Raw genomic sequence first — 18,055 nt, 5'->3', positions numbered from 1 at the left:
ATGTCCTTTGCAAGGACATGGATGGAGCTGGAAGCCATTATCCTCAGCAAACTAATGCAGGAACATAAAACCAAACACTGCACGTCTGAACTGTGAGGTCACATGGACACAGGGTGGGGAACAAGACACACTGGGGCCTGTTGGGGGTGGGGTGGAGAGAGGGAGAACATTAGGAAAAACAGCTAATGCGTGCCGGGCTGAATACCTAGGTGACAGGTTGATGGGTGCAGCAAACCACCATGGCACATGTTGACCTGTGTAACAAACCTGAACATCCTGCACATGTACCCCAGAACTTAAAATAAAAATTAAAAAAAAAATTTTGAGAAAAAAGGAAAGAAAATCCTAACAAATAAAAGTGAAAGCTTAGTGATATACTTTTGAGGATAAGGAATAAGCCAGATTTTAGATTGTTTTTGGTAGCATTACAGGAGTCCAGACAAAACAGGCAGATACATTTCACTAGTTTGTTAAGAGTTAGATTTTGTAATGGTTAGATTATCCATCACAAACCTGGAGGGTGTTGGAAGGTGCTGGCTAGAAGAATGGGGTTTGGAGTCAATAAAACCTGGGGACAACCTAGTTAAGAGCTAATTCTTCTAGGGCAGTTAAAAAATCTTTCTAAGCCCCAGTTTCCTCATCAACAAAACATGGATAAAAATATTTGTTTATTAGACTTATGAGGATTAGCTGAAAAAAATTCGTAAAAAGCACTTAGCATAGTTGCTGGAACATAAGTGCCCAACGAATGGTTAACTATTATCATGTTAGAAATTCTTTTGAATTTTGGACTACTGATACTTGTACTTAATTTAGAAAATTTGACTTTTTGTCATCTATATTAATGTTTGAGGACTTAAAACTAGGGATTAGGTAATAAGGTATATAATTTTTTTATTTGTAAATACTCCTTAATACTAATATTACTTTTTGTGTGAACAGATGCTTCAATAGTATACTTTTTCATGGTGATATCAAATTCTTTGCCAATATGTGTGTGTGTGTGTGTGTGTGTGTCTATGCATGGGTATATATCCCCCAAAATATCAAATGATGAAATTTTGAATTTAGTGTGTGCATGACTTAACATACCCTAGATTTATTAAGCACTTGATTTATCTTTAAGTTTGATCTATTGGTCTATGGTGCTGTTAGCTTTCTCTAATGTCAACTAAGGCTATATTTAGTAGAAACTATTTTCTTTTACTATTGAAACATAATGATGACAGCATATATTAGAGGGAAAGTCCTTACAATTTTCTCTCTTGTACCAATGATGGAGTTGCAAAGTATTAAAGATAATTTGCCATTTATTGTGGATGGGACACCTGATCCAATGTTCAGTCAGTAATATTATTTAATTTGGCAAAAATTAACTAGAGTGTTTAGAATGTTTCTCCTCCTTGTCAGTTGTTTAGAAATGACAGTTTTAATATAATAGACTCATTTTGGTTTATTCTATTTTTTCTTTCCTTTCAATTTTTATTTTAGATTCAGGAGGTACATGTGCAGGTTGTGCAGGTTTGTTACCTAGGTGTATCGCATGATACTGAGGTTTTGGGTCCAGTTGATCCCATCACCCAGGTACTGAACATAGTACCCAATAGCTGGTTTTTCAACCCTCATCTCCCTTCCTTCCTCCCCCATCTAGTAGTCCCCAGTGTCTACTGTTCCCATCTTTATGTCCATGAGTACCCAATGTTTAGCTCCCACTTATAAGTGAGAACATGCAATCTTTGGTTTTATTTTCTTGCATTAATTCACTTAGGATAATGGTCTCCAGCTGCGTTCATGTTGCCTCAAAGAACATTATTTCATTCATTTTTATGGCCGTGTTTTATTCCATGGTTTCTATGTGCCACATTTTCTTCATCCAGTCCACTGCTGAGGAGCACCTAGGTTGATTCCATGGCTTTGCTGTGAACAGTGCTGCGATGAACATGCGAGTGCTTTTTGGTGGAAGAATTTATTTTCTTTTGGATATGTATCCTGTAATGGGATTGCTGGGTCAAATAACAGTTCTAAGTTCTTTGAGAAATCTCCAAACTGCTTTCCACAGTGGCTAAACTCATATTACCACTGGCAGTGTATAAACATTCCCTTTTTTCCACAACCTCACCAGCATTTGTTGGTTTTTGACTTTTTAATAATAGCCATTCTGATTGGTGTGAGATGGTATCTCATTGTGGTTTTAATTTGCATTTCTCTAGTGATTAGCAACATTGTGCATTTTTTTGTATGTTTCTTGGCCACTTGTATGTCTTCTTTTGAGAAGTGTCTGTTCACCCATTTTAATATCTTGAACATTTCAATTTGTATAATTACTTGGTGAGAATAGACTATTAACTTTTGTTTTTGTAAAACTGTTCAAAAAAATTTATGGTGCAAACTATTTGCATTCAGACATCAAATTATTTTGATTTCTAGTTGTTGCTTTCTTAATATTGGAACATGGTAAACTCTAGATGGAAAAGAATAAATTTAGAACAAATTTCATTTTCTAAAAATGCACAAATTCTCTTCTTACTCTTCTCCCTCCTCTCTATTTTTCATTTGGAAATGGTTTTGGTGAAGTTAGTTTCAAATTATAGATTTCTGGATTTCCAACATTCATAATTTATGGAAAAAATAGATGCTTCATCACATAAATTAACTTTATCTTGACTCGTCTGTGTCCTAATATGATTGTTGGTTTGTTAATAAGACTTTTTAATGTCGTCATTAATTTATGTGTTCAATGTTTATTCCTTAAGCATTTATTGGTTGTACCGAAGGCACAAAACAATGTGTAAGGCCCTGAATGTGCTGTGTAGTATAATTCAATCTCATTTCTTCCCTCAAAAAGTTTGTTTTCTAGTAGAAGAGTTGAGTTATGCACTAATAATATAATTTAAGGTCCAAAGAGTTTTTTTTTTTTTTAAATAAACTTTAGAGAGCAGCACATGCCATGGAAATTCAATTAGATAACATTAGATTGTGATACCAATGTTATGACTTGTGCTCTGACTACTTGCTTTTCAATGAATGTGTTACCTGAGTCACTTTTCCATTCAATTATATTACTTTTAGAAAAACTTATTTTATTAAAAGAATTAATTATGAATATTGAATTAATGTAAATGTATTGTTATTAGCAAATATAAGCTATGCTGTTTACTGCAGGATATATCTAACATTAGCTATCCTTAATCTTTGCTTAATTTAACTTGATTTCTTTAAACTCAGACTTTAATAGAACATAAATCGCTGAATCATCCTGAACCTCTTCTTTAAAATTAAAATACCTTATAGGGGATATACAGGGCCTGGCTCCAAAGATGTAGATCACCAACAGTCCTGGAGGGTGTTTGTTCTTCAGCCTTAAAGAGATCTCCTTAGGAGAATTGCTCATTTGATATTGCTATTGGAACTCTCATTTATTTAGAAATGTTTTGATGGATTGGATCAAATTAAAAGACCAAGTCAACATATGTACAATTATCTTAAATGTTATGAAATCTGATTGACTTATGGTCAGTGCTGGTAGAAGAGAGAAAACAAATATAATGTTACAAATTCACTGAGGTCATTCTGGATGCATATTTTTTGACATGATCTTTAGAAAATCCTTTTGTAATTTTTTGATTTACTTTATTCTGAGGAATTGTAGAGAAATGGTTTCTATTGCCAATAGATGTAATCTTTAAATGTCTCATAATTTTCCTGGGTACTTGAAATATTTTTTCAGTAACACTGATAAAGCTATGGCTAAATAACTAATAAAGAGATTGTAAACTGAAAGATGCAATTAGTCTCCTTAATAAGATCTGTTTTAAGATAAATTCCTTCAGGACTGATAACAGACAAAATAGATTTGGGGGTTTTGTGTTTTCCTTTAACCTTCCATTTTGATGGTTCACTGTTGTCACTGTTATCTCAGATTGGCCAAGGCTATAGCTATAATGCCCATTTTTGTTAGTTGGAACCTTTTCAGCTTCATATTCCTTTGCAAATCTTTTCTATTCTATTTCCTTCAGAGTCTTGTTATCTGAACTGTGTCCAAATTTTTAAAGATGTTAGTGATTTGAAATACCACCCTTCCAAGAGGGCACATTAACCTTTAACAAGAGTTCTTAATTCTTGAAACCATAAAACTGAATGTTGGTTATTGTGGATAAAGTAGCAGACCAAGAGGAGGTATTTGGTTGCAGAAAGGTCTTTGAGTGCCTATGGAATCTCTTTGGTCATTTCTGGATTTAAATGGGCCTCATCTGCGGTTTCTCAGATATAAAATGTTACGAGGTTTGTTTTCTAATCACAAAATCCTCAATCACTATATGAAAAGTTGAGTTTATTGGAAAGTTATCTTAAAAAGTACAAATTTTCCCGCTTCTCAGAGATGTATATTCAGCAACAAAGTTCCATGATTTGACACAGTTGGTTTTAGGGGCTGAGAACTTACAGTTTCGCTGTTATTAAAGAAAGCACGGAAAGCATGTCTATTTCCTGCTACAGTCCTTACTTCCTATTCTAGTTATGAACAGGAGATGCTAGAAACTGCTGTAAATCATCTGTCTTCAACTTCTGCCAAGAAAGGAATGTCAAGAAAGGAATTCTGGAGATCATCTGGAATTTGTCTGATTGATAATATAGTGCAGAGCAGTTCTAAAAATAAAGACAGGATTGTTGTCCATGAGGAACAGCTTATTTCATCATTGTTTTTCAGTTGTAGCCTTGTCCCTTGTGTGGTGGTTTCTGTTTCTCAGAACAAGCTAAGAAGAGCAGCTCTGTTCCTGTGTTCTGGGAATGCTTGAGTACGGAGTCTGTGTTTTTAAAAAGAATATTGGCTCATATAAGGAGTCTATGTTCTGCAATTGTAATTTTTTATGCATATAAGAGGGAATAGCACCCACAGGAATTAAGCCTGAGAAATGGAATAGAAATGCCACTGTCCAATAAAGAGAAGTGCTTTTTAATTTTAATTTTAATTTACTTATTTGTTTGAGACGGAGGCTTGCTCTGTCGTCCAGGCTGGAGTGAAGTGGCATGACCTCGGCTCACTGCTGTGTTAAAGCGATTCTCCTGCCTTAGCCTCCTGAGTAGCTGGGATTACAGGCGTGAGCCACCATACCTGGCTCATTTTTTGTATTTTTAGTAGAGACGGGATTCACCATGTTGACCAGGCTGGTCTCGAACTCCTGACCCCAAGTGATCCCTCTGCCTCGACCTCCCAAAAGGCTGAGATTATAGGCATGAGCCACTGTGCCCAGTCAGAAGTGCTTTTTTATTGATATTATATTGAGCCACCGCACCCAGTCAGCAGTGCTTTTTTATTGATATTGATATTACATTGGTCTTCTGAACAGAAAACATGACAGCATTACTAAACAGGGGGTCTGATTTGTTATCTTGTTTTTGCTTGATTGGGAAGGTCAACATAGATTTTATGGCGGCAGGAAATTTTAGTTATCTGTTCATACCCAAGGTTATCAGACTTTGAGACAATGCTCACTTTTCCTGTGCTTATCTGAATTTACTTTAATCAAATAAGGACATAATCATATCAGTACATGATCTTAAAATATACCCTGAAATACAGTGCAGAAGTTTCCTAAGAACTTGGTAGCTGTACACGCTATAGTTAATAGATTTTCTCTGAGATCTATTGAAGTATGGAGAAGACCTCAAGGTTATTACTAATCTTATAATTTACTTCACGTTGTAATTTAGATCTATAGCTTGGTAATCTTTTTTTTTTTTTCTTTTTTAGATACTAGCTCAGTCATGTACTGAAATCCTAGAATTGCAGCCCTCAAGTGTCTGTGTGGGGGGTAAGTGTTTAGAATTTAAAAATACCATGTAAGAAATTGTATTTTTTTCCTAGCTAAAATATATGATATGAAACTCATGTTGGAAAAAGAATAGCAAAATTAACTTTTTTGGCATCTTTTTTGTGTAAGAATTTTTAAATAATTCCTTGAAATATTTCTATTTTAAATTCAAATTTTTAAGATTGGAATGTTATTTTAAATAATGAGCATATTGTGTGACAGGCTTTTAGAATCTTCTGTATATTTAGTTCACGCTTGAGACCTTTCCTATGGCAAATAAAATAAAATATGAAATCGTTTCTTTTGTCTGATTATACAAACAGTCAGGTATATGTAGACTTTGAGCTCCCTCTTTGATGACCTGGACAAAGTACAGAATCTGCCAGCTCAGGGCACATAAGGAAGTGACTTATGGACGGATGGCAGGAAGGAAGCAGGTGGCTTCATCAGCTGGTGCTAAGCACATACTCAGGTTTTCACACCTCCCAGCCATCCTTGCCCAGACAGAGTGTGATTCTCTCTGGCCTATTTTATTTCTTTTTCAAGCCTGACCTACAGTTCATTTTAACCTGACTTTACTTTAAAAAGGAAAAATATTGGGTCTGGTGAGGGAGAAAATATGTTGTGTAATTTACCATAGAGCCTCCCAGCCGGTTGTGCATGGTCTCACATTCTGCATCTTCTAGATTCCCTAATGAATGAATATGGAGATGTTTAAGGAACGTAGTGCATCTGAACATCCCAGGGAAGGATTATCTTTCCTAAAAGTGAAGGTTAATACATTTCTAGAGATAACAAAGAAAAATAAATGGAAAATTAATATTAAAGTGGTAGCTATTGTTTATTAAAGTCCAATTTTGTGCTGAGTGTATGCTGGGTTGTTTGCATTTATAACTTTACCTAATCCTTATAATAACACTATTGAAAGTTTTATACATCCCTGGTTTACAGATGGGGAAGCTGAGGCAGAGACAGGTTCAGTACTTGCTACTAGTAATTACCCTATTTGACCTTTGCCTGTCTGACTTTAATGCCCATACTCTTACCGAATCACATTTTAAGTTTTACCTGCACTTTATTTTAACTTGCAAGTGAAATTCCTTTCATAACATAGTAAATGAAAAGTGGGTTGGCAGTAGTTTCTTGCGTAGTTAATGACTATATTATACTTGTATTATGTTAGATATGAGAAGTTTCAGAGGATTCGTAATGTTAAATTAAAATGGAGAACAGGCCTGAAGAAGCCCCAAGCAGGCAAAAACACTTAGGCCTCATAAGTAGCCTTAACCTTATTTGATTTACAAATATAATTGGAATTTAATTTGTACTATTTATTGTAAACGCCTACATTAAGAAAAATAGAATTTAAGTGCAACCAATCAAAAACAACCAACAAACTTATATCACTAGGGACTTTCCACGGGATAGACCAAATAAGGCAACTGTGTAAGTATAACCCGTCAAATATTTTCTTTGGTTTGCTTCCACGTTGATTCTATAAAAGCCTCCCCCTTGTATTCCCTTGGTAAAGCTGCCAAACCACTTCTGATTTGGATCTGTCTAATTCAAGAATCTTCTGCTCAAATAAACTATTTAAAATTTTATTTGTGCTTCAATTTACCTTTTAAACAAGTGTTAATCACTATTAAAATAGTTAATATACTATGTTGCAGCATAGCAGTAAACATTCATTGTCTGTCAGGATATTTGATCAGTTAACTTTCATTCCAGCCTATTCTCTCACTCTCTAACATTTTTTAGTGCTTGCTTCTACTATAAATAATGGTACAGTAAGTTAAATCAACTTTTGTGATGGGCCATCGATTATTAGTGATTCAAAATACATGATCTTTTGATTATTTATAGGTTTGAAATAGAAAATGAATCAGGATTAGTAAGGTGAAGAAGTGGTTAAAGAAGAATTCTGTATGGAACAGGCATAGATTAAAGAAAGTACTACATATGACTTTTCTAAGAACTAAAAAACATACATAATTAATTAGTTTTATTTACATTCCCAAACCTTAATACCTGAGAGTAGGGAGAAACCAAGTTTTTTTTCCCTGGTATTTTCCTAAGGATAGAAATTGAGGAGGTTTGTATAGTATCTGTCTGGGAATGACTGTTAATGCTTCTGTTCTAATACCTTGGTCACTACTGGGAATCACTTTGTTTAGAAAATAAAATAATGCATCCCCACGTGGCAGTGAATGGTATCTTCACTACATTTACCTAGAGGGTCTAGGAAAGCCAGCACAGTTGGAAATATAGAGCTATGTCTTCATTGCTATTAGTTAACTGAATAGTATGAAAAAAATTATTCTATGCACCTTAATACTTTCATTTCAGCTTGTGTTTTTTATTTTTTTTTTGGTAAAGCGGTGATTAAATGTTTATTTTTCCTTTTATTTCTAGAGGAATTTCAGATTGTCTTAAGTGGAAGAGGATTCATGCTGGGCAGTCGGAATGGCAGTGTTCTCTGCACTTACACTGTAAATGAAACATACACAACAAGTAGGTCCCCAGTAATCTCAGTGTTGTCTTAATCTCTGCAAAGCACATCAGCATCAAATGTTTTCTTTGATGCTGACATCTTTTTAATCAAAGAAGAAAGAAATGAACTCTGAATGATAATACAAATAGTAGTGATAATTATTTAATAGTTATTTAATAATGGCAACATTTGTTTATAACTTAACAAATGCTGGACCCTGTCCTAACTACCCTCATTGAACAGATGATGGTTTGTGGCTAAAAGAATGAAATTACTTGCATGTGGTGACACAGCTAATAATGGACAGAGCTGATATTTGAACCCACTTTTCCTGACTGTACTCTGTACCTACTGCATCAACCACATGATTTAATTGCTTCTTTCCTCAGGCTTCTTTCTTGTCACACTTGCCTTAAAATCTAATTATCTTCGGCTTCTCTCCTACATGTTCCCTTTTTTCTTTCTTTTTTTTGTCACTTGTTTTCTTTATCTAATTTCCTAATAATTTGTTAGTTTATTGAAGATAGTCTTTTTTTGCCTTATAGATTTTTGCATCTCAAATTCTCACCCAGCATAGTGTTGGTTGATAATTTTCATATTTATTGAATTGAGTTTTAATTTTCCCTGTCCTTGACTTTTAAAAAAGCCAAGAGTATGTTTTTATTTTCATTCTGAAAAAACCCTCCCTCTTAAATAGACCTTAGTTTTCTGAGCATCTTGAGTATCTATATAAATGTTTTTCCTTATTAATTATTATATTGCCCTTCAAAATTTATATTGTAAAGCAGACTTTATAACTTTGTAAACTCTGGTAGAGTTTTTTTTAGATTCATCTGCCATTTTGCTGTTTATCTGAGTATAAACACTCCAGTTAACACAGCTTTGGCCATACACACAGTACCTTTTCAATATATGTTTATTGAATTAAAATGGTGAGGATCTCAGCATGCTAAATGTCATAATTAATTCTTCTCTTTTCTATTAAGATCACAATTTTAGTAAGGCAAAAATTTACAAACTCTCTTCATAGTAGGTTCCACAATTGAGTAGGACAAGATAATTTTATTTTTATTCAGTAGTCATTTGTATCTAAGCATTAGCTTCACCTAGCTTCTTTTGATTACATATTTGAGTTCATTATAAAATAAACGTATTTCATGTTTAGCTACGTAAGATTAAGTTTATTAAAGTAAATCCTCAAATAAGTGAAACTGGTATTTTCCTCTTTTAGATTCTAGAATGATCAATTTGACTAAGTAACTTTTCTGCATATTTCTAGTCTAAATCATTTTTCTCATATTTTATTAAAATTACAAGGGCGATTTAAGTATGCGACTTCATAAAATGCATTTATTTATTGTAGACAAATGTTTTATTAAACTTGTGAAATAAGTTCATTTTCCTTTGGACATCTAACTTTCATCTTCCTTCATCTTTTCTAAAGTGTGCTTTTAAAATAATACAGAACATTTGTTTTTTAAAATCTGAGATATTTAAAAAATTTAAGAGAAAATATATTTTATAGTATCTAGAATGGTATGTGAACTTAGTCTAAGTCAAAATAATCCTAACTTATGATTTACCAACACTGTATGTCAATGGAGCATATAATCTCTTTCCATTTTTCATTCCCTTTTACTTCTCTTTCTTTAGTTTTTTTATGTTAATATATCTAGTATTCCACATTTGAACTCTGATTGAAGCATGCTGTTCATATTATTAATGAAACTGTGTGAGATGCATAAAACCCTTTATTAATTCAGTGGCATTTTATTTTCTAGGTGTAAAACCAGTAAGTGTACAGCTTAATTCTATGCTTTGTCCTGCACCTATCCTGAATAAAGCTGGAGAGTAAGTACTTAATTTAAAACAATTTTATAACATTTTTAGTAAAAAATTATTAGAAAATGATGACATATACATTGGTCATTTTATTCTATCTTTTTTTGATATATAGAGCATTAAAAAGTAAGCCTTGAGCAAGCCATTTAACTTAGTACTAGGCAAGCAAGTTAGTACTTCAGCTATACTCTTAGTAGGTTGAAAATGCTAAAAAGTGTTTTATCTAGTTTCTTCAATACTGATTAAAAGGCTCTATGAATATTTATCTGGATGGGTTTGAGAACTATTATTAGAATCTATAAATAATCAGAGCCATAAATGTTATTTTAAACACACACACATGCACACACACGCACACCCAGTTCAAAAGTGAGATTTTCAATAATTACTATAGTATTTAATAAATATTGCGATTAAAGAGCATCAAGAACATGGCTAAAAAAAGGCACACCTTGCACTAGGAGATACTTGTACATTTGTATTAACTTATGCTTTGTGTTCCATTTCTGTTAAGGTCTATCTTCTCATCTTCTTTTGTGTGGCCAAAAAACCACAATATCTGCTAAAAAGAAAAATAAATTTAGTTTGGATGAAGGAGTCTTATTTGAATTGTTTATACACAAATAATTCTACTGATAATTTAGTGTTCCCATTTGTGATTTTTTTCAGTTCTATGATGAAGCAAATGATTACAAATAGTTCAAATATTCTCTAGCCCAACAGTAGAGCATGTTTAAGGTAGTTAATAGGATACAGTTTTCTAGGATCTCTTTATATAGATCTGATACTGAAAGCAGGGAAAAATTACATATACAAGGCCACAATCCAAAATCTGGATTAGTATTTAGAGACTGAAAATGATATTTTCCTCTATGGAAACTAAGAAAATCATTCTAGCATTTTTAAGCTGACTCGAACATGTATCTTTTGTGGATACTTAAATATTCAAGATATCTATCGCACATCACTTTTGGTCATGCAAGTAAATTGGAACAGTATCAGCTTTCTATTTTAAATCATTTCAAAGGAGCTGCACAAGATGGCTTACAAAACTAAGAGTATTATTCATTTTCTGTATCATGTAATAATCTATGTTATTGACAACATGCCTGTGGCTAAATTAAATTGGCATTGGAATTTGAGGCAAGTCACTTTCTTGTGGAGCCATCTTAACCCCAAGCACACTGTAGGACTCAATGGCTTTCTGAATAATCGTGTCTGTATTAGTCATGATACATCTATTGACTTAAAATTTAGTCTTGTTTTACTGAATCTGTAATTCCAGGTTGGTCCTCCTGAATATTCCCCCAATCTATCTCCCAAACTGTATTTTCCATTTTAGTCATTGGCAGCTCCATCATTTTTGTTGTTCAGGTAAAAATCTTTTGAGTCATTATTGATTTCTTTCTCTCTCTTAGACCCAGTCTATCAACAAATCTTCTTAGCTCTAATTTCAAAATTTATCCAAAATCCAATCTCTACTTTCTACCTCTACTGCTACCGTTCTAGACCAAGTTACTGTCATCTCTTGCTTGGATTATTAGTCTCTCAACTGGTCTTTCTGTTTCCATCCTTCCCAAGAGTGATCTTGTTAAAACAGATCAGTTTATGTCATCTCTTCCCTTAAGATTCTCGGTGATGAGTTGTTTACCCCACTCAGAGTAAGGTCTAATTAGTGTAATACTATACCAGGTTCTACAGGGTCTGGCCTCTCACTCCCTTTCAGACTTCATCTTCTATTTGCTCTTCCTACTCAGTTATGTCACACTGGCCTCTTTGCTGTTCTTGACCACACCTGCGCACTCCTGCTCCTGCACTTTTATACTTCTTGTTGCCTCTGCTTGGATTGCTCTTCCCCTGATCTAGAACCGTATGTGAACTTAGTCTAAGTAAAACAAAACAAATCCAAACTTATGATTTACCAACACTGTATGTCAATGGAGCACGTAAACTCTTTCTTTAAGTCTAGTTCAGATGTCACCTTCTCAGTAAACCCTTTTCTGATCACCCTATTTAGTCATGCAATCTTCCTCTTTTGAGTCTGTAACCTGTATACCTTTTTCATGTTTTATTTTTTCTCCAAGCCAATTGTTTGTCTGTTATTACATTTCTACTTCCTACTAGGACACGTTTTGTCTTGTTTCTTGTTGTATTACTAGCACTTAACACAATGTCTGACTAATAGTAGATTTACTAAATGTTTGGTGGATAAAAGGATGAATGAATTTTTCTTAAATATTTTTGTTTACCAGTTAACATAACGATCTGAAAGAGGTCATTTGATTGCTGGGATCAGGTACCTGTACCAGGATGGAGGAAAATGGTCAGAATTTTATTTTGGGGGGCCATACTATTTAAAGCAGCAAAAAAAAAAAAAAAAAAAAAAAAAATCTTGGCTTTTAAATAATAGTGACTAGTTAAGGAAAGTAATTTACTTTCTTCTCTGAAGTAGTTATAAAATGCATTATGCCTGTTTTATCCCAGGCACTGATTTTGTTTTCTCTAGAATTTGCCTTTGGGCACAGTCTTCTTTTGAAGAGAATACCACCGGGGCTAGTGATACACTTTAATTATTTGTAGATAGGTTAAATACCCAGGAGATACGTTTTTTAATCACACATAGCATAATAAATATCAGACATGAGAAATCATCATTCATTTAGATTTTGACATTAATATTTCACCTACAAGCAAACTGAGAATGTTCTGGGACAGAGATGTGTCTAAAAGAATTACTTTTGCCTTCCTTTCCTAGATCAGGTACATGATACCATTGAAGCAAAGCTTTAGATTTTATTTGTTAATGTACTGGGTATTTGGGGACATCATTATTTATTTTACTTAGTATGTTGCAAGTAATTTGGACCTTTCCTGTGCCTTGAATTTTCTTCAGACACTTTTGTAGGTGATGAGCTCTCTTATGAGACTGGATTGAAATCAACACAATTGAAACAGTTTAGCCTTGTAAGGTGACTGATGCTTAATATGTTTGCCTAATTAGCTTTTGGCTAAGGATTCAAACCCATTAAGTAGCTAGTTAGTCTATGTTTCAAATAAACACATCTGGCCCAACAATGAATGAAGGTTTTTCCTGTGTGAGGGTGACAGATGTGGTGATAGTTCCCCTCATTCTCTCACTTAAATAATTAACAACATGCTGGTGAAGTAACCCTAGACAGAGAGCCTCAAAGCCAGATGCACAGTCTCAGAGCTGCATCCATGGGCATGTGCCTCATCTCATTAGCCTGCTCTATCCGTTCTTTTCTTATCTTTATGTTATTTCATGAATTTCACTTTGTTTGAGGATTATTCTTTTAAAAACTTAAGGCTTGTGGATTTTAGTTTAAAAGAGCATGTGGGAGATGGGGGAGTAAGAATGTAGCTGAGTAGCTAGGACATAGGTCGTCATTTGGAATTTGATGTTATGGAGTAAATGAAAGTTAAAGTTATCTGGGCAAATCCTATCCAGGTATATCATTTTGAGCATTGTTCAGATGGGTCTTTCAATAACTTTTTTTGATAGATCTGTCTGATAAATCCAGAAATCTGTATTTATTAAATTTCTTTATTTGATATAGATTTTTTAGGCTAAGATGAACAAACTCTTAGTATTTAAACAGAAAGAATGGTCATAGTAGTGAGGTTGTTTTCTATTTCTTTTGATGAACACAGTTTACTTTTAAAATGGTGCATGATTAAACAAACTGTTTTACCAAGAAAAATCTGTAGATTATTTAGAAATTTATTTCTAAAAGTGGTTCCTTTGTGCCAAATTGTCTTCTTTAAGTTTGAATAGGATGCATTCTCTGATGTTCTTTGGATGTTCCCTAATCCAGGGCACTAGCCTCACAATTTAATGTGCAAGTATTATAAGTATTTGCAACGTGGGCTTATTCTCTGACCCTTGTTTTGTGAGACATGAACAATGTAGCACAGCTGTTCTGCAATAGTTGAGATCTCAAACCTGTAATTTGGCAAGAAGAACAGAGCAAATTGGGTAAATATACATAAACACATTGTGAAGAAAGAAAAACAGAACAGAATGAACCGGAGTCTTATCCTACAGTTTGTTTGATAGAGATGATTTAAGGAGGCATATGGTATAGTTAAATGTGCTTTCAAAAACATTGGCCAGAATCTTCTGGCAAATATGAAATAAATATCTAAATCAGATGAAACTGATAGTATTAGTTCTCTTAAAAGGCAGTGTGGGAAGACACTTGACAGAGTGTTTTGGGAAAGAAGTGGTGGGACATCACTGTATGTGGAAAATTTCAAGGAAAACTGAAGGATCATTGAGATGAACAGTGTGGCAGAGTTGAGGTTAGAGCCTGGCTTCATAATAGAATCCTTTTATTTTCTTCAACTTTTTTTTTTCAGTATTAAGCCTAATCTATTTTTCCTGGAATAAAATTGATTAATTCTATTTCTCTTTCTTGATTAGATAAATTCTGCCTTTACTACAGTTTCTGTTCTTTCCAAAAGCATACTTATATCTGTATGTGTGTGTATGTCTATAGAATCCCTAATTCTCTTATGTCAGTAGCAGGTGATACAACCACAACATTATTCCTTTTGCTTCTTATGAGGAATGAGATTTTATTTTTTGGAAAAATCATGGATATTAATACATTACTTATGTCTTTATTTGAATATAAACATTAGAATCATGATGATATGGGTTAAAGCTAAGGGCTTTCTCTGTTTCTCTACCCCACACTTCCTTGGTGGAACATTTCTCTTTTCCTTCACATGGTGCACTGTTTTCATATTATATCTATCAATGTGATAAGTTCACCTAATCTGCATTGCTTCTTCATCCTAAGTATTATATACAGTTCTGGCAATGTCTTTTAACACATGAACACATGGAGGGTTGGCTAATAAGATGTCACTATGTATGGGAATGTTAAATAGGATACAATTTAAAATACTGAAAAAGATACTATTCAGACGTGATGCATTAACTCTCCAAACATTGGAAGATCTGTCACATGACCGACAGATTTGAATTTTTCTTTATTGCTACAGGAGAAAAAGGGTGAAGTTAAGGGGAAGCACGTTTCAAATCAATATAAGGAAGAACTTTCTAAAATTTAGAGTTATTTAGTAGATAATTCTACTAAATTATTTAGTAGATAATTATTTGGACAATGAAAAGTATTTAAAGATGAACACCTATATGAGGATGTAGAGAATATTCTTGAAATAGGTACTTAAATCCTCTTATATATCTGCTTCTAAATTTTATATTATCAAAGCTTTTCATTATTACTAAATGTATTAGTCCATTCTCACACTGCTATAAAGGACTGCCGAGCCTGGGTAATTTATCAAGGAAAGAAGTTTAATTGACTCACAATTTTACATGACTGGGGAAGCCTCAGGAAACTTAGTCATGGCAGAAGGCTAAGGGGGAGCAAGGACCTTCTTCACATGGTGGCAGGAGAGAGAAGTGCAAGCCCAGGAAAAACGGCCACTTTTAAAACCATCAGATCTCGTGAGACTCGCTCACCATCATGAGAACAGGATGGGGGAAACCATCCCCATAACCCATTCACCTCCTATCAGGATCCTCCCTTTACACGGGCGGATTACAATTCAAGAATGAGATTTGGGTGGAGACACACAGCCAAACCATATCACTAAGACTCTTTAAAGTTTTGGATGAAAGGTGCTCAATTTGATTGATTTAGGCACTAAATTGACTTGGTGATTGTTTTTTAAGTGTCTTTTTAGAATGTTATTAAAAAACACACAGCAAATAGAAAGTGCTTATTTTTAGTGCAATACTCAGAACAATTATAATACAGCTTTCCTATGATGTCCAGTAAATCTCTGAATATAGCTTTTTTCCTTCTGAAATCTAGACATCTTGCTAACTGCAATTTTTGTTTTATCTATTACACATATTGAGATATGCTAAAAATAAGTCATTTAATTCAAAAATCTTTTAGCCACTTTTAAGAAAGTATCGTTAGTCAAAACATTAATTTACATATAAACTAATTACTAGAAGTGGTACCTTTAAACTATTCATGAATATGGAATCTCATCTTCCAACTTAAAATCTTTATCGTTCATAAAACTATCTTTTAAAAAGCACTGCAGAGCATTAAATAGTATCACTTGATTTCAAAATATCTTAAGTCACCATAATTGTAATAACTTTTTGAGTAGCTGCCAGTTTAATTTTCAGTATGTGCAAATTGGAGGTAAATTATTTATTACTTCCAGCAAATGTCTTTCACAATTTTATTTAATTTTTTCATCCTTTTTAATGGATCATAAAATGACAATATTTTATTGGATATGCATAAAGTCAGAAGCAAATGAATACTTTGCAAATAGGTTACTGTGGATTGAAATGTCAATCATAATTCATGGAGTATAACATTTCTTAGATCAGAGTAGCTTTGACATATGGCACTGAGCCATTCTCGTGTTTTGGAACAGTCATGCGTCTTTAGACATTAAATAGAAGTATGTGACTATTAGGACCTAGTGAGTTTTATTTACTAAATTGTGTGTCATAGTACTATTTAATAATTTCTCATGTGGAATGACTTTACTATGTTTGAATTTAATTTTATTACTATTAATTGTCAATTGACATGAAAGTACACTTCAATCAATCTTTTTGTTACATTAAGTTGTTAAGCTTTCTTCTATCCTTCTACTTTGAAAAAACATATTTTAATGATGGAGCAAAGCATGGATTAAGATATTTGTGAGAAATATTAAACAATGTAGAACCAATTTATAGAATATTAAGTTGAAAGTGTTGCCATTTCCCAGCATTATCTTCCCTTACCTCCCTGTATTATCTGCACAAGGTGCCACTCTTTTCTCAGAAGGTTTTCCCTTGTCTTTTGTGACTTCATATTCTCACCCTAGCTGTTTCTCCGCTTTCTCCTCAGATATCTCTTTAGACTACTTTTCTTTTTACAGTCTCTTAACTGTCAGTTTTTTCTTTTGAGATGGGGTCTTACTGTCACCCAGGCTGGAGTGAAGTGGCATGATCTGACTCACTGCACTTTTGGCCTTTCTGGCTCAGGTAATCCTCCTACTTCAGCCTCCTGAGTAGCTGGGGCTACAGGCATGTACCACCACACCTTGCTAATTTTCTGTATGTTTTGTATAGACAGGTTTCACCATGTTTCCCAGGCTGGTCTCAAACTCCTGGGCTCAAGCCAACTACCCGCCTTGGCCTCCCAAAGTGTTGGGATTACAGGTGTGAGCCACAGTGCCCAGTGCCCCTCAGTTTTTATCATGGTTGGAGGATACTTGACTTATAAACTCACCGTTTCTATGGCTCCCTTTTTCTTCCTGATGAGCTCCAAATTTACTGGCAAGATCTTTTTACTAGCTTTAAGTCTGCTGTCCAAATATCTCCTATCCAAATGTCTACAAAGTCACTTGGATTTTCTACAGGCACCTTAAACTTGGAGGTCCCAAATTGAACTCACATCCTTCTGTTCAAACTTGCTCCTTCTGTGTTCGCTATGCAAGACTGCCCACCTACTTGTGTAAGACAGAAACTTTGAGGTCATCCTTTTTTCTTCTTCCTCACCTCCTACATCCAATAAATGTCCATGTCCTTTTTATTCTAACTCCTAATATGTCTCAGTTTTTGTTTTCACACTAACCTCATTGCCACTATTTTAGTTCAATTCTACTTTGGTACTTTTTCAAGTACACTGAGACTTTCTTAACTGGTCTTTCTACTTTTGAAATTTATTCTTCAGACCCCTGCCTTACACTGTAACAAGAATGATATTTGTAAAACACAATTCTAACTATATTTCTACCAAACTTAAAACTCTTAAGACGAATTCCAGATGTCTAAAGATGGCATCCAGGGACTCAGTGATCTTTTCTCTGCTCTCCTTTTCAACCTGGAGCCATT

General features: G+C 34.0%; 1 protein-coding gene across 1 annotated transcript in view; it reads left to right on the top strand.

The window, feature by feature from the left end:
- ANTXR2 (ANTXR cell adhesion molecule 2) overlaps nt 1-18,055 on the top strand; it is a 160,078-nt gene that overhangs the window by 32,455 nt on the left and 109,568 nt on the right. The window contains exons 8-10 of the mRNA XM_054484525.2: nt 5,750-5,810; nt 8,226-8,324; nt 10,086-10,155. Coding sequence (XP_054340500.1) covers nt 5,750-5,810; nt 8,226-8,324; nt 10,086-10,155 — 230 coding nt within the window. The remainder of the gene's footprint in view (nt 1-5,749; nt 5,811-8,225; nt 8,325-10,085; nt 10,156-18,055) is intronic.

The sequence above is a fragment of the Pongo pygmaeus genome, chromosome 3, assembly GCF_028885625.2.
Source record: "Pongo pygmaeus isolate AG05252 chromosome 3, NHGRI_mPonPyg2-v2.0_pri, whole genome shotgun sequence".
In the NCBI taxonomy this organism is placed as follows: domain Eukaryota; kingdom Metazoa; phylum Chordata; class Mammalia; order Primates; family Hominidae; genus Pongo; species Pongo pygmaeus.
The sequence above is the reverse complement of the archived record's forward strand: the minus strand, read 5'-3'. Positions and strand labels throughout refer to the sequence as shown.